Raw genomic sequence first — 25,402 nt, forward strand, 5'->3', positions numbered from 1 at the left:
TCAAAAGTAAAACCTAGATTTAGAATAGCAAAAATATTGAAAATGTATTTAGATATTACATAGAAAAAAGTCTGTAGCAAAAGTTTGTTCTAATTTTTTTGTCTTTGATTAAATAATGTTCAACAAAAATATTTTCACTGAACAAAGGAATAATGTCATACATTATTTTTTTTTATATTCAACAAATTTAGAACAGAGATCCAACAGTAAACAATTTACCCATAAGTTCAAGGACTTGTATATATTAATAAAGGAGTCATCCAACATTACTCGATATATTTACACTTATACAGTTGAACCTCGTTTGTACGAACCTCGATAAAACGAATTCCTCGATAAGACGATTTTTTTTATCCCCTTGACACTTTCATATAGGTCAATGCTAAAAACACCTCTATACAACGTAGTAATTAAGTTAAAAACCTCCATAAGACGAATTTGTTTGTGACATGGGCTAGGACTGATTAACCTCTATACAACGAATATTCTTAGCACAAAACCTCTACAAGACGAACGTGACCTCTATAAGACGAATTTATCATAATCTTAACCTCCATAGTACGTAGTTTTCAAAACAAACAGAAGCTTGTCTCAACATGAAATCCCCACCCATCCCTCCTCCTTCCTCAGTCATTGTTTGGAAAAACCTTAGAGCGAGGAGAAACCTCTATAAGAAGAATAACAGCGGCATTAAACCTCGATAAAACGACCCTCTTTATTAAGAATACCTCTATAGTACGCATTTTTCCCGTACCCCTTGGAATTCGTCTTATAGAGGTTCAACTGTATTGTAAATTCTTAGAGGGGGTATATATATTTTTTAAGTATACAGAGAGGTGAAAAAGTATACTGTAATAAATTACTTGGTAGTAACAAAGTTTTACTTTTCATTTTCCAATAAATATTAAATATAAATTTATAAAAATTTCAAATAGCACTGATTGTAATAAAAAACAACTAGCTCAAGTGTTTCACAAGGACAATTATGTACAACAATTAATGTAAAAAGTGATATTACCAATCAACTACCACTGTAAACCTTGTTAGTTACAACCCCTCTGTATATAAAAGATGTTCAAACGGATAATTATATTTTAACTAGCCACAACGGTTATCTTCAGGCTCAATCAAAGACAGTTTCAACATCTCTAAAATATTAATCATATTACCAATAAAATTATGTTGAGGACACAACTGTGTATTAACCCAAATATGAATTATGTGAGAGTCGATTTATTATTGAAAGATCAGCTGTTTTTTTTAGACCAGGACCGTTTTTTAAAAACCCAATGATCAAGGGCAGCTGGGTCCAGTTACAACCTGGTAGAAGCTACTGACTTTTCTCAAGATCAAACCGGTGGACACTGATTATTACACAAGCACCATTACGGCACAAAGCTATTAACAGTTTTGTAAGTATTAACAGAATAAGTGTGAATATATTAAGTAGGGTTGTAAGACATATTTTCTTGTAATTGTATAGCGCCAGGTATAATGCTAATAAATAAGTTATATTGACTATAGAATACCAACATATAAATATATTAACATCTAATCATGCACATGCACACCTGAATTAAGTCCCACCACCGGAGTTGTACTCCAAGCTTCCGTCTGGCCCTCGTCGCCTCCTTCCGGAGCCTCACGGTTTTCCAAATCACTCATTGAAACTGACTCTACGACTTTTGGCTCCAAAATATCTTTTTCTTGTTCAGTCTGATCAGTGACAGGTTTATTCGTGTTGTCAAATTTGAAAACCATTTCTTCCACACAAGCCTTATGTGAGCTCAAAATCGAACTGGGTAAAACTTTATTCATGAAAACGTGTTTCTTATTCTCACTACAATCTTCGTCTTTGGCAATTCCTTCGCTTCCACTGCAGACCTCAATATCATCAGCTGGAGGCTGTTTCCTAGGTTTTGGCTGGGGAGCTGGCACTTTTTTAGGACTGATCAGTTTTTTGACGAGTTGTGGTTCGTCTGAATCGCTCAATAATTTGGATCTGGGCCGGGGCACGGGAGGGGCAACTAAACAGGTTAATACCAACATGCAAATGAGTAAACAAATATAAATAGACAACTAAAAAAAAAAAAAAAAAAACAGAAAAAGACAGTTGAAACTGAAGAAAGATTGAAAACAGATGGTATGAATATATACAAAATATTAACTTACAATCAATGCTTGAATGAAATATTTAATAGCATTAGAAGAAACCCTTTTTGTATGAATTGTCACTATCTTTCAATATTTACATAATTATACAGATTTTAAAGAATTTTACCTCAAGAAAATGAGGGTGGCGACAAATATGACTGAAGATAGACGATAGACATAAGCAAACTGGCAAAATTATATAAAATAACTTTAATTGAAACAAATTTTTTCGATGGTCATATAGCATACAACAGATTTTTTAAACACCAAACAAATCTTATACAAACTCGCCTTCTCTATTTATCAAAATATCGTCAAGTTGAAGCAGGAATTTGTTCCACGATTCAAGAGATTCACTTCTGGTGACTATCAATTCTGGGGGTGGCGGAGCAAGCAAGTTACACCTTACAATTGAGCTTTTACCCCTTATGTTACCCTCACTTGGAAATATAGAAGAGTGCAAATTTCCATTATTGAAGTCTTCAAGCTTTAAGCATACCCCGTGGTAATTCCCACCAGCGACCCTAGTTGAATTATAATTCATAGGCATTACTTTAAAACTGTGAGATTTCTGAGGTAGAGAAATCACTGTACTATTCCTATCTGAAAAACTTTCACTTTTTGAAATTCCGTTCCTATTTAAACTGTCGGCTTCAATGCATCGGAAAAATTCATTGTACTTTTTCAGATTTGAAGATTTATCAACATTTGTGAAATCCAAGCTAGGTAAATTATTTGGTTCAACAAAATTCCGGTTACGATCAACTCCTTCAAGATTGTTTCTTTTTTTGATCCCCATACCTTTAGTGCCTTCCCAAGTTTGACAGAGATACTTAGCGGTTATCGAACGTTCGCTGGCAAAAATCTTTTTCCGATCCGTATTCACATTTACCTGTTTAGGGTGTACCATGAAAGATTGGGACTTGACATTTAAATCTTTCACGTTATTATTAACTCTATCAGGACATTTAGGAGCATCGATATTGTTTTTCTTAATGGCATTCTTCCTGACAAGCTTTTTGAATTTACATTCCTGTTGCTCACCATCGTTAGGTGTCTCGTTAGTTTTCTTGAATTTAAATGAGTTACCAAATTTGTTAAGATTCATACCAACTCTTTTCTTGGTTTGTCTGATTAGTCTACAGGCGGAAGAAGCGAACCTACCTCTAGGACTGACGGAGGGCTCGACAGCTACTGGAGGGGTAGTGGGAGTGGGGGGAGGTGTTACTGAAGGAGGAGGAGGGATGAGGGTCGTGTTGAGTCGTGTCGAGGGAGGTAGAGTCGCTGACTTGGCTGTCGTGTTGAGGTCGTTACCATCGAGGGTGGTGGTCGAGGAGGCAGTTGAGGATACAGAAGGTGATCTGATCGAGGTAGCTGCATCCTTGGCAACAGGCGGTGGTGGAGGAGCGCTTTTCTTCTTACGACCTGAAACATTAATAGTAATTAATTTGTTACTATAACTAATTCTAACTCCTTCATCCTTTAATTAATAACAAGAGTGTTTACACAACAGTATTTTTGTGAATTAAAAGAATTTGATTTTCGTGTGGCTCCCCAGGTATTTTACAAACAAAATAATAAGGAATCTTTCCTAAACCTAACCCCACAATATGAAGCATGATAATCATACCAGTGGCAGAGCCGGTGGTAGACGTTAGAGAGGAGATGGAGTTACATGAGGTGCTGTTCTGCAGCGGCCGCGACGGGATGGCTGAAACATCGGTCATGGACTGCGACAGGACCACAGTCAGAGGAGCTCCAGCCTCCGTACGGCTCTCGGGAACACTGGAAACAGACAGAGTTTATACATGACCAAGGATCATTTATGATATAATGGTGATGTTGGAACTGCACTATTTCAGTTTAAGCGCTCTACAAAGGATCTCTAACCATGAATAGAACTATGCACGCCATTGCCAAGTTAAGTAGGCCTAAGTCTTAGAATAAAATTAGTGAAGTGAAATTGAACCATCGACAGGGTCCGCTGATGTGAATCACTGATTTCTCTAGAATTAACAACAGAAACTGATGTGAGGTTAGTTATTAGTCATCGATGTGAGGTTAACCAAGTTGTTTACAAATACGCACGTCATCTGTCTGCTACAATAAGATCGGAACAAAAATTAAAGAGTCAAGAAACAAACATTGAGAGAAAGCATATAATCTGCCAAAAACAATTATACCAATCTCGATCCAGAGCCTTCGCTGTAAATGATGTTTGTAAGTCTACGCGTGGACGCATAACACCGCAGCGAGTGTGCTATGTATCGCTATTGCGACGCTTAACACTCGGAGGGTTGAAAAATATTTTTTACTCAACAGGTTAGTAGATACAGCTGTATTGTTACATAACAAACCACTTACTTATTATTCTGAGGACTCTCACTCAGCACCGAGGCCTCATGATATCCACTGGAGTCGGAGCTGTTACGAGAGTGGTTGATGACTGTTGACGGCTGGAGGCCGTTCACTTGCTTCTCAATGATCTGCAACACCAAAAATCTCAATGTTTTACTCTTTCAAATTCCATTCAATCATTTCAACGTTATTTTATTAATCCAAAAGAAGTTTATTAGTCCACAAGTAGTGACCTAAGGGCACAGACTTTAAGCCCAACTAACCTTATTTCCTGTGTTAAAATTACAACAATATTATTTACATTTGCTACTTCTAGTGCTCTTGAGAGAGTTGAACAAATCTTCTAAGGAATAAACAGTCATTTAAATAAGTAAATATTTTGTTTTAAAAATTTGATGAATTTATTTCCATTCCTGATTTTACTCAGAGTAACCTATATTTAAGAAAAGTTTCATTACCTAACAAATGTAGGGTTGCTCTTTTTTCATGGAATTATAGGATTTCAACAGTAATTTAAGATTATAACCTTGAAGAATAATTCAAGGAGTTTGTTCTTCTTAGTACGCTGATGTACAGTTTGTGCAATTCAGATATTAAGCTTCACATTGAGTGACATGGCAATTATAAAAAAGACTTAGTGCTGTTCATGCAGACGACCCGGTGTAAATTACCAGCCCAAACAAAGCCTACTTGGGTAACGGTATGGTGCTAGCCTAGTGGTGCAACACTTTAGGCCCTGTACACATGAGGGCGGCAGCCGCCGCGGTTGCCATTGCGCGGGAACCGCAGCGGTTGAAAGTACAAAGGAGCAAATGGGACCGTTCACATGCAACCGCCAACTTCCAATCAACCGCAACAAACCGCGGCGGTCGTAGATTTCCCTTCGACCGCCGCGGCTTCCGTGCGGTTGAAGTTACTAGAGTTGGCATGAGAGTGTACACATGAGGGCGGTAGCCGCTGCGGTTGACTGCAGTTGCTACTATAGGATCACAGACATCTACGCGCTTGCCCTGTGCTGTGGACATCGCTCTCTCTCTCTCTCTGTGTTGGTGAAGTGTGTAGCTGTGGCTGGAGTTGATGTAGTGCTCGTAGTGTAAGTTTACAATGGCCATGCATGCTGCTGTGGAACCAGGAAACTGAAGAAGATACGTTTAGGACATAAACTAAAAAAGATTGTGTGGCAAGAGTTAGTTGGGTTTTTTGCTGAAAAGAATTGTCAAGCGTTACGCGTTTAAAAGAAGAATAATTGGGTAAATATAGTACTGGCTGTCGAGCGACGGTCAATTCACACCGCAACCGCGGCTCCAACCGCTGCCATGTGTACGGTTCTAGGCGGCTACCGCGGCGGCTGCCGCCCTCATGTGTACAGGGCCTTAGTGTGGGAGGGACAGGTTCAATTTCCAACACATTCAAAACCCTTTAATGGGTTTGGACTGCTTTCCCATAAAAGCATTTCCAATAAATTAACTTTGACTTCAATTAAAAATACCACTGGTGAAGGAAAAAAAGGAGTGAAGACTGCACTTACTGTTGACTTCTGAAGTATAGTAGGTGGCTTGGGCGCAGGCCTCCTTTTTCTGATTGGTCGACTAGGTGGAAGATTGAGAGGAGGGGAGGCAGACGACTCATCTGACGGAACAGGAGACAAGCTCCTTCCCTCTAGACTGCCACTGCTGACGCTGCCTTCACACTGTGACAAGGCAAGTGTTAGACTTTAGTGCTGAAGAATGTGAATGAGTATCTTATATACAGTGGACACTCGATAATCTGGCAAATAGCAAAGAAAGTTGTATACTGCAGTCAAATATAAATAAACGATATTGTGAGAAAAGCGGAAATACTACTAAGATTATGATTTAACAGTTCAGGGGCTACGTAATGAATTTAAAAACCACTAAAGTAGGTCAAAGAGATACTACAGACAATTTTGTGTGTTTTTTTTTGTTTTTTTTTCAGGACACTTCATTGTTCAGGGTGATTGTTGATAGGCCTGACTATCAAAAGACATGTTAAGAGATTTCCTCAATCTTCCCGACTCAAAATAAAACCTCCCTTAGATGATGAATGCTGTCAGAGACAGTGGAATAGTCAAATTTTTATGTGAACTGTTAATTTTTAGTGTTTCTTAGGCCATTATGGACTCTTTCCATGCAGGTAAACATGCTTAAAAAAATCTAGTGGCGAATTTACTTATTTTATAAATTTGTGGAATTAAGTTGACAAATCATACAGCTTACCTTGGTGTTCCTGTAAGCAGGATTTGTTGTTTCCCTCTGCAAAGACATGATGTCAACTGAGGACACTTCTACTGGCCGAGTCTTGTTACAGACTAGAGTCACCTCTTGCAGTTTATAGTCACCTAGAGTGTACTGCAGACTGAGAACTTGGTCCAAATTGACTGTAAATCAAAGACAAATAAACATAATTACTTCGACACAGACTGACAAATTATAATTTTCTAAACTTTGTTGTTGACTCAGTTTCCGGTTAAAGCCTAGCTTTTGAGGACGCCATTTCAATGTTCAAAGTTAGGACAAAACGTTACCATACCTCTCAAAACTGACGGAAAGGGTGATGCTGAAAATCCACAATGGTACTGATTAAATAACACCTACGGATTAAGTTTTCTGAACCTAAGCTTCACCTTAGTTTAGTGACAAATATTACTTCATTACTTCAATTTAAGAGTGAATCTGCAAATCCATCATTCAGGACAGTACTACTGTACTTAAATTTATTTTTGTACTCATGCAAAACAGTGTGATTAACTTTGACTAGCATAGGGCATAGCTACTTTTTTTAGGTTTGCTCAGATAAAAACCTATGTTAAGGAAATAGTTCATTTGTTTGGTAAAATTATATACGCATGATTTTATTGGTAGATATCCAAATTAAACTTATAGATAAAACACTGTTAAAAAAAAAAACATTTGAAGATGTCCTCTCATCTATGCCCACCTAACGCCCTAGCATTTCCAGATATCCCAACACAACTTAAGGTATGCACCAATAAATATTTGGCGGTAAAGCGAATTGTCTTGATAGTTTCAAAAATCAATCTCACCAATAGGCCTGTTTAACAAATTCTCCAAATATCTTTCTTCGACACCCACACACTTATGATTGTACTCAACCTGGCGACTGTTTATCTTTGAAATTTCACCATTTTACAGATTAGAAAGGGATTGAAGACTTATCTTTACAATAGAACGTTATTACACTTTCGGGCCTTGACAAGATAACGTAACAATTGAAGTTTTTAACAAACTACCTCGGTGTCAAGAGATGCTATATTTACTTAGTTATCTCAAATGATCTATTTATTTACCCACTAGTAGGCCTACTGATATGTCAACAAAAGACTAGGTTTATCATTCAAATTTAATCCACCCGGTATTCCAACTGATTTATTAACCATGACTTACTTGACACAAATTTAAGATGTACTATTTATAAACCCTTAAAATATGCCGTGAGAGTATACTTTTATGTTGTAACATATTGAAAACAAAACTGAGCTTTCACTTACAGTGTCTGAGCCTTTCAAATGGTTTTAAAACGTCTTCAGAAACTATCGTAACAATATTGTGAACAAACATAGAATTTAAACACTGATTTTAGAGATGCCGACTACCAAAATGCACATCAAAGTGGAATTTCCATGTAAAAACAAATATTCCATTAGCAGTAACCTAGTTTAGGACTTTCCAGTAAGTAATACCTATAAAAACACTTAAATTCCATGCTATCAACAACATTCACTGGGTACTAGTAGGTGAGTCACAATAGTGATATGTTTTACGACTCAAGGTCAAATTGCAAACTAACTAATTATGTAAAATTCTAACATGCAGTATTGCTTGCTTGATAAAAACTACAGTTGAGAACTTAATTTACTAATTGAAAAAGAAATTGTGTTTGTTTAGTCCTTTGAGGTGTGAATTTGTTCATTGATGAACTCATACATATTCAGTACTTGTTTTTCCTCTCATCTTATGAATCCAAAATTCTACATTTTTTTAAATAAGTTTTTGGTGGACACTGTAAAAGGTTGTGGATCATACAAGACCTGACCAAGATATTATTCAAACTCTTTATTCACATTGCTATCTCCTGGTAGGAGAAACAACAGCTTTGACAGCTCGGCTAATTATCATCCTTAATGGTTTACCCAAAGTCCAAGTACATCTGTAGTTTTCATTCACAGGCTTCAAAAAATGTCAGGTATAGCTCTGTTTGTAGACCAAACAATACCACAATTAATGATAGAGTGGTAAATTTGCAAATATGTAAGTTATGAGTGAAAAACACACATTTTGCACATTTAGCAATAGCTTAGAACTAAGAAACAAAAAATGGAGTAAGAGTAAAGGTCTATACTAACATATATATTGTTTACACAAGTAAACATTTGTTTATATTACTCTTGATGATTACAATAATAAATAACACAGTAATAAAAGTCAGAGTATTTTAAAATGTGAAGCAAACTACCACCGCCATACTATGAAATAATTAACTATTTTGGATAAATCTCTCTGGACATAAAAAAAGTTGTAGAAATAAGACATTTTTTCTGTACTCAGCAAACGAAATTGACAAACTCTCGATAATTATTTCTGGACATAAAAAACAGACAGTCACTCGAATGGAACGTATCAAGCCATATTATTACTACATAAATGTCCGTTTAAAGTTATTTTATATCTTAAAACTTTCACATAATACACATAGTGCCAACCATACAACATAATAAAAATGTTTGGAGGGAACTCAATATAACATAGAGGATGAGTTTTTAAATTATTAAACGTAAATAAAGTTAACTTTTACATGGCATCAACTCACCAGGATGTCTCAGTGAATATTTCAGTGGGTCTAGATTCTTTTCAGAACACACTTGCTGGAGAATGTCTGATAATCTGGTTTTCGGACTAACCCTCGCCACGTAGAGTTGGTTACGTGGAAGATGAACCTGCAACAACGGTTAAGATGTAACCGAAGGTAACCGAGAATCACGGATAACACAACAGTAAAAATGTTCAAGATAACAATCAGCCAACAATTATGTTAAATAACGATCAGATTGTTTATTTCTAGATTTACTTTGAGTTTTACATGTTTGTGTAACAAAGGCGGATACAACTTCCCTACTGCCACAGTGGCAGAAGCCTCAAAAGAAGCCACACTCGTCTAACCTAATCAATAAGTTGTATGTGTCTAGGTCCTACATAACCTAAAGCAAACATTACATTAACCTGTCACGTAAGCAAATACAATGAAACCAAACTTATCTCAATGTCTGTAATACTTCTACCGGATATAAATTATATTTGGGATAAATTAAAAAAAATACAGTATACCTGGAGACGAAAGGTCTGCTCAAACGGCTGATTCATCGTCTTCAGAGGTTTTTTGATCGCTGGACATTGACCAAGCTGTTTGGGTACAACATGAATCGTCCACGCATCCAAGGCTCCTGCAATGAACCAATCATCAATAACTTAATTTAACAAACAAATTTGCTAGTTATTTGTTTAATCTTTTACCGTTTTCCGCTTTTATGGTGTTCACCAGTCAAATTAAATTTCTAGTTTATTGTTGAGCACAAAATTCACAGTTCAATAAGATGTTTTGTAAGAATGAGCAGAATAATTAGATATTTGAATGACTCGCTGTATATCTATCTGTAGTTAAACAAAGAATTAAGAAACTAAACAATTCTTGAGTGGTGTACAAAACTAAAGACATCCAAACAATATAAGTAAATAACTTGTAAGAACTTGGTTTCGGTCACCTTTAACTCCAGGCCAGCGGCTGGTAGAATTGGCAACGTCACAAGTGGTGTTGTTTAGCGCCAGACATTCAATAAGATAACATGGCAGACAGGTGACATCAGCTCATTAATTCGTGTATTGTTCATTTAAATTTATGAAAAAGATTGAAAATAAAACTTATGAAATTAAAAACCAAAACAATATAAATTGAAAATCTATTTCTGTGCAATTAACCTGGAGTCAATATTTTCGTAGTCCAAAAGCTTTGGTATTCTAAAAAAATACATAAATCCTGAGCTGCCTCCAAACAAAACAGCTGGAACAACACTACTTGAGACGTTGCCACTTCGAAGGCCGCGGCCTGGAGTGTGTGGTGGTGGCCATGTGTATGGTAAATTTCGTTCTTCTCAGCAAAAACCATTACTGTGGGTGTATAACCTACTTAAACCATGCTAAGGTCGGCCGAAAGGGTTGATTGCAGCTATAGCGAACACACGACAACAGTGTATACATTATTTCCTTCTCAGCGATAACCATTGTAGGAAAAACATAAATGTAAACGACAATCACAAAAATACTGACAATAAATCCCTCATCAACATTGCATTACATACAATGTACATAGTATGCAAAGTAAATTTTGCTCAAAAGAAAAAAGTGAATGAAACAAGACAAAAACAATTTTAAAAATCAATTTTTTTGCTCTTACAAACAATTTTAGAACAAGGCTAAGATTCTCAGTTTTAAAAGAAAATTTGGTATAGTCCTAGCATACCATAGTAATTACTTTATGAACCTTAGTACCAGTTTGAAGTCTGATAATAAAGGTAAATCCATTTAGAGTGATAATAGAGAACAAGTGAGATCTGCAATTTTAGACAGATAATTAAATCTGATTACCAGCCTGCCATAAAAGCTAGATTAAATATCTTTTTGATGCAAATCTTAGCTAGTTAAAAAACTCCTTACAAACTCTTTAAATAACATAAATATTTTAAAGACTTTCATAGAGGAATTATATACTAGTTATATACTCATAGGAAATATACTCACTAGTTATATTTCATCATTCAATTTGCAAATCAAAGATAGCAGACAAATGTTTCAACTCAGGATAAGAATTGTCAAGCAACTTAAAATGTAAAATCACAAAAATACAAATGCACCAAACAGAAACTTTGATGTTGAAAACTAACTCTTTAGCAAATATACTGACTGAATCATCTGCTTCCAACTACAGGATTAAACCCACCTCAGTAAAGACTAGTGTAGCTTATCTTTAACTGATAAGAGTTACAGGTGACCAATAGGAGTAACTCTTTCTGCTGATTGTTACTTTACAGGTAAACAAAAGATAACACTTATCAAACAATTCATTCTAGTTTTGCAACAACAAATGTCACCACTTAAAGTAGTTATAGTAAATACTTTACTGTACCTATTTCTAAAGTTGTAATAATGAATAATAAACATTGCTAATGGATCTAGAGATCTAAATACAGTACTTTCTTTAAAAGTTAAAAAATTGGAACATGTTTTATCCTGGACACAGTAACTAAAATTAAATTAATGAAAAATGCTAAGAAAAATTTTGATTTAGGGGGCAATGAGATCTTGAATAAACCTCCTTACCTATGAAACCTATCCTTTTTTTAGGGCAAATATCTTGTGGTGAGCACTGACCTACCAGTTAGCAGAGTTATGACAGGGAAAATAAAAATAAAAATTATAGATAACTAGAAGGGATTGATCGTAAAAATCCAGGACAAAATTATTGAATTCCGCCACTCAATTGGACATGTCTCACTTCTGTGATAATGATTATATTTACAAGATGTGTATCAAATTACCAATGGGAGTAGAAGGCTTGTAGGGTAGGGGCCCTCGTTCATTGAGGGGCTTCAGTATAAATCCTGCCGGAGAAGAAATTTTGTTGGCAGTCGTCACTTGAACCAGCAGATCCATCATTGGAGTGCTGAAAAAAATGTTAAGTATTCAAATAATGATTTAATTTATTAAAATATTCCTTCCTTAAAATGTAACATAGTTAGGAGAAGAATACCATCAACATCATCCTATATATTAAAAGGCAAGCATGTTTCATGGACACCTTTTTTGTCAGTTGGTGTGCATAGCAGGGAAAATCTACGCATAAATTAGTTAATTAGAAATATATTTTCCTGTAGATGTACAGAGTTTACAGCATACAGTGAGAAAACTCTACCAAAAATATGTACAATGTACAGACTTCTCTATTTTCACCCAGTGCTATGAATAAAACATATGGTTGGAATTACTTCCAATTGTTTTGAATTTCTGTTTATATTTCGTCACCAGCATGGCAACCTATAAGGCCCATGTTATTTTTTTCAAATTAAAAAATCATTTAGATTCTGCACATCTACAGTAAAATATCTTTCTAACAGTATGCGTATATTTTCCCTGCGATGCACTTGAGCTGAATAAAAAAGCTTTAAAGAAACATGCTTGCCTATTAATACATAGATAAGTAGTACGGTACAATTGAGATTTGCTTCCTATAACCAATGAGGGGTGTATTTCAAAAGTTTTTACAGTAGATTTAAAGTTCACGTTATTATCCTCTGCATTCTCATCCTGTTGCAAAGCACGGGCAGAGCAAACTAGTTATCATAAAAGCAATATTAAGTGGTTATAATCCGATGACAAGAGGTATCCAAGTTCAGTTTAAACCTTCAAAATGTATTTAGACTTATCAAAGGATTGGTCCCTTGATCTCCAGGCAATGGGACCAAGAAGAAGAAATCTGACTAGAAGGTTAGCACTTTATCCTCATGGATACCATTAGTGTTTTATTTTAACGTACCTTCTCTCCACGCTCATCTTGAGGGAATGACCATCTGGTAGGACCACAGCCAAGTCCATAGAGCCAGCCAGCATGTCCGGGGGAGTGTCTTCCGTCACTGTCAATCCTCCTGTCATCATCATGGGCTGAAACAAACATTTAGTAGTCATTGACTTTGGATTTTGGATGAACAGACTTTCTATCCAATTATAAGACTACCTTGGACTACCCTTTGGCATACCTAATTTAAGAGTTCAATTATTTATTGAGCTATTATTCTAGTTAGAAGTTTAATCAATTGCTAAAATGAGTTCAAAATAATTTTATAAGAATCTAATCATGTTACATCATTAACATACAGTTATTAGAAGTTTTTCTCTAAAATATTATAACTTGGTGTACAATACAGTTGCCTGCTTGCAATATAGAGCGGGGTTAGCAATAGCATATTAATCCTGCAATAAAGTTAATTGTCTAATTGCAATATCCTACTCACACATTAATGGAATTTCTAATTGCAGTACCTAGTCAAAGTCTGCATTAATGATATGTCTAGTTCACTTAAATCCAGTATCCAAACTCAATGATTAACTGTTCAGGTAGAAAGAAGAAACCGTAACCGTCTCTATAATATGAGAGTTAATCAACAAGATGTAGTTATTATACCGAATTTGATAGATGGTTTTAAATGTGCGTAAGAGAAGTGCCTCGGGAGTTTTGTGGCTGAGACATTGGACCTATGAACTTAGAATGCAGATTTTTTTATGGGAAACACTTCCGGTCCAAAGCCACACAACGTGATACGATGGTATTCACATCCTGTTGCCACATAGGCAAAATTGTTTTACAGCCCTTGATACAAAATGCTTTTTTCAAGATACTTTCAAAAGAAATCCCTATCACATGTTTTATTTGGTCGAGTTTTCAACCACTGGACGACCTCTAGTTTTAGATAGGTAATTCGTTGACCAACATGTGTTGTAACTCTTGTTTACCATTTTATTGTTATCTCGCAAATAGTGTAATGGCGATCAATTAACCCATAAGGCCCATGTTAAATTTCTAAATTCACTTAGGGAAAAGCCCTGTGGTCCGATTTGTACCATTTAAGATTTATACCTTCCCATAGTTGGTTACTATGACTGTGCTAAATCCCATGCAGATCGCTTCAACCGTTCAGGAGGAGTATTAAAAACAAAAGCAGGAGTTTAGTATAAGAGCTTCGCTCGCTTCGATTCACTCCGCTCAAAAACTGTTACGATGTCAAAATATAAGTCATAGTAACAAGAAGTGTAAAGTGTGTAACTATACAGTACCTTCAATACTCTCAATTATTCAGGCAAACATTACTCGTGGGATAACACCAACTTAGAGGTATGAAAATTCAAAAAGTGTACGTACTCTTATAGTGGTTCTGTACTGTCTAGTCCTCACAAAAGTCAAGCTCCATTGTGTATCGATTTAGACCACTTAATTAAATTTTATGCAACTAAGAGACCTGACAACTTACAAAACTAATCTATAACACATACACCTTATACATATGACAGTAAAATCATACTATGGAGACTTTTTCAACTTTTTCACAACATGAAGAAACCCCGTGGAATAGAAGCAGAGAGACAATTGCACAATAAGTGGAACAAGTCTCCATTTCAACTGCGGTGTTTTTATCAGGAAGCGAGAGTAGCAGTCAGGGCGAGCCAGGGAACCGGTCAGTGTAGAGATACCAGACACCAGGACAAGTGCAATCCTGTCTGGCAGAGGTAAATGTGTCATACCTGCATCTACCAGCATACACATGTTGAAAATTCAACGATTCTTGGAAAATCACTTGCAGGTTTCCACGATCTGGTATAGTGATCATTTAATCATACCGAGTTAAATTTGCGACACATATTTTTTGGTGAATTTTAACAAGACGGTTGATATTATCTTGGGCATCTTCTTCAAAGATTTTTTTTTATCAGACATGTTATTGGAAACTAAACTCAGCACAACTGAGTCTGATTAGACTGTAGGACAAGATGTCTGTCTGGTTACCCTAGAGGTAATGAGGTACCTGTATCTACCAACCAGTTCCACCTTTCACCACATACATGTGAAAAGTAAACGAGTGAGAAAAAATACAAGCAACTGACTACAATATAAATTAAACAATATTTTATCTAGATTTAGTCAAATACAATTCCTACACACTTATACAAAGTTACAACGTAGTGGACAAAATATACAGGTGAAAGAATATTTCATTAAAATTGGAAACAAGACTTAAGATATCAGACACCAAAACAAGATACCTGTTTTTCTAGTCAGGTTGGGCAATAAATGTGGCATACAGCTTCTACAAACCAGTATCTACCTTTCACCACAAACAGTGAAAAGTGAACGAGTGTGGGAAAGAAATAGACAAGCTTACAAGATTTTTTGTCTAAACTCGAAGTGAGTTGCATCAAAAGTTACAATGTTTAACCCTTTCAACTCCAAAGGTTGGATTTATCAGGCACAAAAGTAACAAAACCGTTGTTCCTCCAGTACACTATTGCAAGCTAAATGTAACAAATGTTACCATCTAAGCAAGTAAATGACAGAATAATCGGCATCAGCAATCTGACACATGCATTTTGGGTCTAGGGCAACTCCATGACAAGATCACACCTGTCTTTAGCACAGTGTGGGGGAAGAATACAATATTGAACAGTAAACAACTTGGATGGAGGTTGGACTCTTTGTGACAAGTTGCACATAAATCAATCATTTTGCTTCTTTCTACTTACTATGACTGTGACTCAGTGAGTGTGAACACGAAAAACTTGTTTTAACAGTTTTGTTTTTACACGACAAGGGAAAAACGGGAACAAAAATGGCATTAAATTACTGAGGAGTAGGTTAATGAACAATATATTTTGGTGTAGATTAAAGTAGCTTATACTAATTGAGGTTATGTTCACTAAAACTTCCTAATTATCAGGAAATGTCAATTAATTATCCATTGTTTCTTGAGAATGGCATTAATCAACTTTGATTGATGTTTGTCAGTGATTGAAATTAAGGAGCATGAGTAGTACTTTTTACAACAAATTTGTTTGGATATGTCAGTGACTAAAACACAGTCAGTGACAGTCAGTGTAAAAGACGAAATCATGAAAACATTTCTTTATCTAATTATCTTTGTATTTACTCAAACTAGAGGTCGTACAGTGGCTGAAAACTAAAAATATGTATTGTATTCTCTATTTTCACCCCGTGCTTAAAATATAACTGTGATTTGAAATCCTTCCATTTGTTCTGATTTTCTGTCGTCACCAGCATGGCAACCCATAAGGCCCATGTTATTTTTTTAGTTTTAAATTATATTTTTGTGCTTACTTTTGAACCTATTTTAATTTATAAAGGGATTCTGGAAGTCTATAGGATATTTTTAAACTCAGATTTACAAGAAAATTTCAAAGAGTGCATCTTGAATACTGTTTACAAATGAAATGTCAATAGTCAAAAGTTGAAACACATACAAAAAATAATTACCATTAATTGATCAGTAACCCAATCTTATCTAAATTATAGTGACAGTATGAAATATTCTTGCTGAGCAGTAGCAGTACATTGTCAAGAGCGAGGGCACATACCTAGTGCCTAACAGCTGTAGCAGCTAGCAATGTCAACTACACCAGCTGTTCACACAATGTTGTACCTGTACACAACTGGCGTCTAAAACTGAGTCACTCGTCTGCTAGCTACCTTGCATTTTTTATTAAAAAAACGAGGCGGGACATGTCTTTTAACATATGGAATTTGGACTATAAATAAATGTAGCAATAATAATTATCGTTTGTTTTTACTGGGCAAAATTCTGCTACATAGAAATTAAATGAAAGATGTTCATTCGTTGCATAGAATTTACACATTTGTGATACAGCATCAGGAAACACATGACACGACAATTTTATCCCACAAATGAATAAGTTATTTTACTGTATAAACTTTTGTTTATCGAAATTAACAATTCAAAATTAAAAATAAATCAGAAGTTAATTACAAAGAAGAGTGACACTATCGATTTTAACAAAAACTCTTAAACTGAACAAGAAAAACAGCTCGAAATATTCTCTTAAGTTTTAAAAATACATATTTTCACTCAATTAGACCACCAAACCAGCCTTGCCCCGAAAATCCCAAACATTGCAATTCAGAGATAAATGTTTCCAATTTTATGCCTACAACAATGCAATGTATACAATGCGATAGGCTATGTAAGATTTTTTTAAATTTTAATGCTCAGTTAATTTTTCCCAAAATGGTAGGATGTACCTTGTTAAAAACTCTGCTTTTTCAAATAAAAAACCCTCCTTGTAATATTGATTAACGTAGTTTTTCTTACCAAGAGAAATAATTATATTATTTCTATATAAATTTTAATAAATAAAATATTTATAATATATTTATAAAAAATTATAAAAATATTTATAAACATATTTATAAAAAAATTTAAATAATTATAAATTTTATTCCCCTTTTGGAAAATTTAATCAAAGTTTTAGTCGAGAAGTGTGTATTATAAGTTATTTATTTATTTTAGTTATACTACTTAATAGCAGGCTTGTAATACCTATTTAACAAAAATGGATATGTGTGTTCCTTTTAGCTGCAAATCTAAATGTTCACTCAAAATTTTATTTATAAGTGTTGTAATAAGTATACATACATCTCCGTTCAGCGGCGGTCTCGGGGGTGAGGGGGGTTGGGAGGGATATACCCCCCCCCCCCCCGAAATATTTTATACATTATTACATTGGCTAACATAAATATTATTAGCTCGGGCATATTTTAGAGCTCAAATAAATACGTATAAAAATAGGTTTTAAGGCTTCAAATTCTCCACATTTTTCCGGGGGGGACCCCGGGCCCCCTTTTTCGGGGGGATATTCCATACCCCCAGACCCCGCGGTGCCCCCCCCCTCCCGAAATGAAATCCTGGGACCGCCCCTGTCTCCGTGTTTTTATCAACCTGGTTGGATAAAAGTCAATAAAGCAACTAGATTTCAATTGACAAATCCGATTCACCTGTTCTGAACTTTTGTCATACAATAGTTCCAAGTGGTTGGAATAAGTTAACTGTTTTATTTCAACTTCGCCCTCACTACACCACTTGTACAGACCTATATAACCTTCAACAGACCAAACTCTCTACTCCAGAATGATACAAGTTAATTGCAATGGCACTTCGCTTGATTGACCATCTAACAACAAAAGGTCAAGGTCTGAAACCGTTGGTGGTTTCCAGAATAAACATTTCCCTTGTCACTAATTGCACTGGATAATTAACACAAACTCTCTCAAACAAAACCATCTTCGAAGACCTTGCATCGCTGGTGAGTAATATTTAGTAAAAATTGGATTGTAGGAGCAACATTTTCTCGAAAAATAGTGGGGGATCGCTCAAATTATTTTTAGAACTTTTGCAGATATCATCAGTAATTTAGGCTTTCTTCTTCATTCTTTGTGGTATACCTTTAATATGTTCACGAATTTCCGTATAATTCGTCATATGCAAAATATCATTGATGTTTAAAGTGTTTGTAAATGGTACAAGGGGTTAAATTAGACATGAATAGTTACGAAATATGTACAATAAAATACAAAATTAGTAGTGAACACGTGAACCGTGTATATCTGTAACATGGAAGTCCTATTGTCATTTGGCAATGATATTAAGTTATAATACAATGTTACAATAATTATCGACCATGTGACATGAAATGATGTTTGCGATAACTATTGAACATGGTTCAAGATGTTTTTATATGTCATTTTGCAATGTAGCTTAAATGGCCTTTTAGATACCATGGTTATCTCATGTATTGTTTGATTCCATAATCAACTCACGGCGCTACCTAACACCACAAGTTTCTGAGATACCAATAGTGGCACAGCGAAGTTGTATTATAGGCCTATAAATTAAGTTATGTCACCAATTTAATAACATTGTAGGCCTACACTGCACGGTAATTACGGAGCGATTTCGTAGTGTTGTTAAACGTATATTGAGGTTTGTTTGTACTGTTACATGGAAGCATTTATAAAACTAAGATATGGAAACAACAATTCTACCAACTTGCACTCTACAGGAGAAGTATATCTACAGTATGTTCCTGCCATATAACAACATAGCTTTATGAACCTAATACGACAATTACTATACAATACGTCTACATAAGGTATGTATCCGTTTCATCGCAGGATCACTAAAATCATAGCTTGTATATGGTAATTAGGCCTACAATATACATACAGGGTGAACAACTTAACTGTGCCACTATTGGCATCTCAGAAACCATGCGATTTAGAGAAAACATTAAATTGGGAAAAAATATTTCCCCAAACTTCAATAAATATTTTCTTACAACAGGAAAAATTAAGAATTAGACTTTTTTTTAATGGCCACCATTTTCCTATGTGGCGACTAATATGAAAGTTTATTATGTATCATCATTGACTAAATGTATTATTATGGTTATTATGTAACACCTTGTATTTTATGACGGTTTTTGAAATGTAAATTCAATTCAAAAACGTTATTCTTTGTATTTTATTTCCAAAAATACTCGTTAAGGAGCTACGGAATGCAGAGTTTAAAGATAGCGACCTTGTCTAAAGCATTGAGTATACGTATGTAATGTGTAAACTTAAAAACCCACTGCAGCTCCTAAACGAGTAGCTTTAGAAAAAAATTTAAAGAATAAAAACGTTTCTAAATTTCAATTACACTCGTAAGTCTTAACAAATCATAAAATACAAGGAATTCCATAAGACATTTTAAAGTTACAACAAAAAAAATATTGTACACTCTACATGAGGTATTGAGCCCCGGCGTTCCTAACTGACCCAACACAGAGCATGTAGGCAGTTGCATGGCATCAGCATACACCCGTTAGTCAACATTACCAAAATTATGATACATATACCATAATTACCGTATATATTGACAGGTACGATAATCCCCATATGGTACAGGAGGTTTACCTACCACGCAGGGTTACTAAAATATAGTACATACGATAATTATCGTATTCACAGGATGTATGTACCAAATACATGACAACACCACTAAAATTATTATACCTATACGATAATTACCGTATATATTGACAGGTACGAATACGATAATCCCCATGGTTGACCTACCACTAAAATATAGTGCAAACGATAATTATCGTACTCTCTACAGCATGTATGTACCCAATACATGGCAACACCACTAAAATTATGATAAATATACCATAATTACTGTACATTGACAGGTACGATAATCCCCATATGGTACAGGAAGTTTACCTACCACGCAGGGTTACTAAAAATAGTACATACGATAATTATCGTATTCTCTGTGCCCAATACATGGCAACACCACTAAAATTATGATACGTATACGATAATGATCGTACTCCATGTACCTGTTGCGTGCTGTGTGTTGCGGGTCTAGCGGCTAGCGGTCAGCGGCGGCCGGTGCTGGGTCTTGTAACGGTACCCTGGCTGACTCCGCTGACCTCCGCATCGTCTCCTGCGAACACACACCCTCGTCACTCACCAGATCCATTCACGATTTACACGCTCCTCAGGAGTAACGGAAGCAGATTAATCACTAGGTTTTGTCTTGACCACCTGCTTCGAGCATCGGCACAAAAACCTCGATGGAAATTGCAGGAAAAAGAAGTTAGGGTTTTATCCTAGTTGAAAGACTGAATACTCTTGTACTGATTAGGAGTAGTATGAGTGTCATTGCATTTTTGACAGGAAAAATTTCAGGAAAATCCCAAGTTACACAGGAGCTAGAAAGAAACAGACGGAAAGTCTGTTTTTAATTCCACCAGTGTTGAAAGTTGATGCATACAGTATTTGACTAGGTAGGGAATTGCAAGTTGTGATAGGAAACACATCGATTCATTGATGGGAAATCCCAATATTCACAGAATCTGAAAGGAACTACCCCCAGAAAACATCGGTTGTTATCACTACTTGGAAGTAAAAAACAGTTATAAGTATATTGTACGTTGACTTTTTGGGTTGTTGAAGAATTAACGTTTGTTAGCTATTTCCTTTTCTTTTGTCTCTAAAAATCTAGAAAACTAAAAAAATATCATTTATAGATAACTCAAATAGATAAATTAGGTCTCAAGACGTTAATAAAACGTAAATGTAGCCTCTGGGACGTATAAAAAGATTGTATATAGCGGAAGACACGTTTTGTGGCTTCATTTTTACACCATTCCCTTTAATGGCAAAATGTATTGTTTCCCAGAAGATTTAAGAAACAACCCATGCTTGGAGATGCATTAATCCTGGGTCCTGTCATCATCTGTTTTTGCCCACAACTTCAAGGTAGACCTACCGGGTCACGGCATTGCCATATTGTAAAAACTAATTGGTGATTCGCAGTATCTTAAACACCCATGTTCCAACACCATCGAGTCGTTTTTTCTAGTAGGCATAAAGTAACAAAAATAAAAATCACTGCGAATCCTTAACTATAAAGGTAGAGAAGCATCAACCTATCTCTTTAGCAAATGTACACGTTTATAGATGCCTCACTGTGTTAATTTGAGCATTGTCAATCAAAAATCAATTGTTTACGATTCACTATCTGTACTCTCCCCAAGTGCAAACAAACCTTCCCACGAAAAGGAAGCAATAAGAAGATTTAAACAATGTATTCTTAATTCTCTATTTTCGTGGACGTCCAGCGAACGCAACCGCAGAGGTTGCTCTGGAGTCTAGACTAGGACATGTTGCTTTGCAACAAAAACTCATCACACAACGCTATGTTATCATATAGTGTGACTAATTCGTGCCTACAGAAAAAAACAGTAATGTAGCTTCCTTCACCCGTGACGAATCCGAACAGTTCTTGTGTTCTTGCAGCGAAATTAAAATCGTCTTACATCATCAACGTTGATGTACACTATTACATTTTCCAGTAGGCATGTTGTAGATACTTAATATAATAGTAGTTTCACTAATACTGTCTAATACTATGGAAAATATTTAACTTTTACTATAGATTTATTACCGTGATAATTCAATTCCCATGTTAAGATTTGGTTTAATAGAGCCTTTGACTGATCTGAAGTCAAATTCTGTTTCTTCTATTTAAATTTAGTTTTAACCATGTCGAAGTATGGACGACTTGTAGGATTTTCGCGTAGCGCACAGCGTTTAGGCATATTTTATGTTTCTGTCAACCATCGTTGTAATATACGCATATAGTCTGTATGATGTAATCTGTCTCCTGGCCACCTACCTGAAACTATACCAGCGCTAGTCCCTGACGGACTGACAGAAGACAGTTTCCATCATACAGACTATATGGCAGATTCATTCAACTAGGCTCTATGAACCTAGGTTCTGGGATTTCTCTATAAAAACGTGCTACAACCTGATCCATATAGATGGGATATTTCCTTAGTAATAAAAATTAATAAAGTTGAACTTATATTACACTATCATAACATCGGGCACATTTGCTAAACGATCCGATCCATTGGAGCGCAAAAATTCATTTAGCGAAGCTAATACCATGCATGATTTCCCGTGAATATAATCATTCGAGGAATTCCTTTAAACATACAGCAGAGATTAGAGCGCACTCAAGCGTCACCGATCACAAAACACATCAAAACAGGTTTCGGATTTTAAAATATGATGAGAAGAATAAGTCCACTTTAAGTATCCAAATACAATTTCTATAGCTCATTAATGGTACAATATAATTCTAATCTCATCTCTTTGCGGGAATTTTTCCGAAACGATCACACCCAGTTGAACCAAGCCCTCGAATGATCGCGTCAGCAACGCTTTTATCATGCATGAGCTCACGAGAAAAGAATCATCCGAGGAATTGCCTCAAACACACAGCTGATCGCTCAATCACATTGCAGAACCATCATCATTCCACAGAAGGTATCTGTTATTTCGCAAGCGCAGTCGCCGTTTATAGCTGAGATTTCATTAGGACTAATAGGGAAATAACTATTACCAGCTTTTGCAATTTTATAAGTATTTATTAATTGATGATAAAGAAACCATAATATCCGTGGTATTTGTCAGTGAGATTACAAAAATCGTCAATTAGATCAGATGTGTTCTCTAATAGTGGAAAATCTTCTCACCTGATATATCTTTTTTTGTTTTCTAGTTTAGTGAGCTACTACAAGAGGTGTTCGAAACAAGCAGGTCACGGTTTTTACTCAGGAATGTAAATTTAGAAGTCTGCGGATATCCTTTTGAGCCCTGTTCCAAATGGATCTTAAATAATAACTTGCTGGATTAAGATTTTAATCCAAACACTCCTTTAATTGTAGAGACCATGGCAGGTGACAAAAACGTGGTGTCAGCATTCGTGTGTTCAGCAGCTAATTATTTCCACTAGCTTGCAAAGATGACTAATGATAACAATCGCAAAAGAGCACACCGTCATTTAAAACTACGTTTCCCTTCTACATCCCAAAAGCGTCAGCCAAGAATAAGTTCTCAATGTGACTGCATTGCATTAGTTTTTGATCAAACAGCCTAAACAAGTTGGCCATCGGGATTACTAATAATTTTTTGGGCTTTAAACACCGTGCCGACTAAAGTATTGAACGACGACAAGACGATGGGTGCGAACGTCAACTTGGCAGAAGACAGATAAGGGTGCTGGTACACGAGGCGAAGAATAGACTGAGATTTGTTGAGCCACAGCAGTAAGTAAGTAACCATCATTGGTAAATTTTCCTAATTCAACAAATCGTTGCATTGTTGTTTAAGATCAAAAATGCTTGACATTACGAAACATCACATTTTTCAAATCAAAGATCACACGTTTTGTGAGAACCCTGTATCATTGCATGATGAGATGGACCTTGGTCCTCGGCCAAGCGATCATTTCCGGCGTCCCTCCTCGAATGCTAATGTACCGAGCGTCATCAGGATCACACACGGCATCAATGATCAACTCTTGCTCTCCTCCCTGCAATCAACGGAGTTATCAGATCTGATCCGCCTGTAAACACAGCTTAGAGCGTGGCTTAGGTCATAGTTATCTTTAGCGATGGTGTAATTCAGCAAGGAGTTCAATTCTGCGGTGATTTTTTTGAACACATTAGTAAAACGGGGAGGATTTACAGCTAAGCCTACTGCTAGGTAAATAAGTTTATGGCTACGTAAAGGCGAAAAGCTTACAAATCGAACTATGAATTCGTGGTTCTGTTTTAACTACTGCTGTTACCGTCATGTACCGGACTAACAAAAACAATTTTGTTTCAAAAACCCCTACGCTGCCGTGATCTTTAATGATGGCATCACAACGACATAAGGATTTGCTTTCTTTTGGGGCGATTCCGATTTCCTTTTCATTTCGACATTTTATTTCCTATTCTGTCAATGCAGTTTTCAAGTTATTTTAAGTTCTTTTTTTCTCGCTGTACGAACATTTTATGTCTTGTTCAGAACAGACAATCGACTAATATTCATTATGACCTACGAAGAAACGATGGCATGTGACTTAGTCAACAAGTGTCTTTACATATGTTTTAGAAAAGTTCCCAAAAAGTTTGCAATGAAATACCAAAAAACATGTTCATGCAGTGGCGATTCCAAGGGTTGGGGGAGCTATATATAACATACATTTCGTCCTACTGAGGTTTTTTGAACACAGTTCTACACGTTAAAAATTCCTTTAGAAAACCGTCAAACTACTTTTAAAATACCACATTTTACAGTAAGCAACCCCTGGTAACCCCCTTCTTCTTGGAGGTGTGGAACATCCCCCAGGACCCCCCCCCCCATGTCATGGTCCTAGAACCGCCACTGCTTGCATGACTACGCAAACCATTGGAATCCCGTTTCCGATCACGCTTAGCAAACTCACCGCTATCTAAATCCCACAATCCCACGGTAAACAATACTCGGGTTAACCAAGACTAGTGTCGGCAATCGGAGAAGAAGAAGAAGCCACCTGAGAGCGCGGCGGAAACAAACGCCTTGTAACAATGAGCGTGGAGCGCGGTTAATTCCTGCGCACGAGACAATGCCAGGTTGGCCAACCAAACAAACATTGATTTATCTCAGGCCGGAGGCGGCGCCGAGGGAGGAGGAAGGGAGGCTGTCAATGACCTTGGGACCCAGAGGTCACGCGCACCTGACGTGACGTCACCGGTGCCCTCATCCTCATCTTGCATCTCGCCGGCTCTTCGATCTTGTTGGGGTTACAGGATCCTTCTTCATACAGGTTTACTTTGCACTGAGCTAAAGATAC

General features: G+C 36.1%; 1 protein-coding gene across 4 annotated transcripts in view; it reads right to left on the minus strand.

Moving 5' to 3' along the window:
• The window catches only part of LOC128991415 (cordon-bleu protein-like 1), a 71,592-nt gene that overhangs the window by 13,453 nt on the left and 32,737 nt on the right, over positions 1-25,402 (minus strand). Inside the window, exons 2-12 of one of the 4 annotated variants that reach the window (XM_054414266.1) lie at positions 20,565-20,671; positions 13,135-13,259; positions 12,140-12,264; positions 9,876-9,991; positions 9,361-9,487; positions 6,750-6,910; positions 6,041-6,202; positions 4,519-4,640; positions 3,785-3,939; positions 3,319-3,579; positions 1,572-2,027 (exon numbers count right to left, since the gene is read on the minus strand). In XM_054414266.1, the coding sequence (XP_054270241.1) occupies positions 1,572-2,027; positions 3,319-3,579; positions 3,785-3,939; positions 4,519-4,640; positions 6,041-6,202; positions 6,750-6,910; positions 9,361-9,487; positions 9,876-9,991; positions 12,140-12,264; positions 13,135-13,256 (1,807 nt within the window). In that variant the 5' untranslated portion in view covers positions 13,257-13,259; positions 20,565-20,671. Of the gene's footprint in view, positions 1-1,571; positions 2,028-3,318; positions 3,580-3,784; positions 3,940-4,518; positions 4,641-6,040; positions 6,203-6,749; positions 6,911-8,041; positions 8,147-9,360; positions 9,488-9,875; positions 9,992-12,139; positions 12,265-13,134; positions 13,260-20,564; positions 20,672-25,402 lie in introns of those variants that run through there. The other 3 variants (XM_054414267.1, XM_054414270.1, XM_054414269.1) reach the window with 3 other exon arrangements.

This window comes from Macrosteles quadrilineatus, unplaced genomic scaffold (assembly GCF_028750875.1).
Source record: "Macrosteles quadrilineatus isolate MER2022 unplaced genomic scaffold, UCM_ALF_1.0 Scaffold_4__1_contigs__length_99947679, whole genome shotgun sequence".
Lineage (NCBI taxonomy): Eukaryota > Metazoa > Arthropoda > Insecta > Hemiptera > Cicadellidae > Macrosteles > Macrosteles quadrilineatus.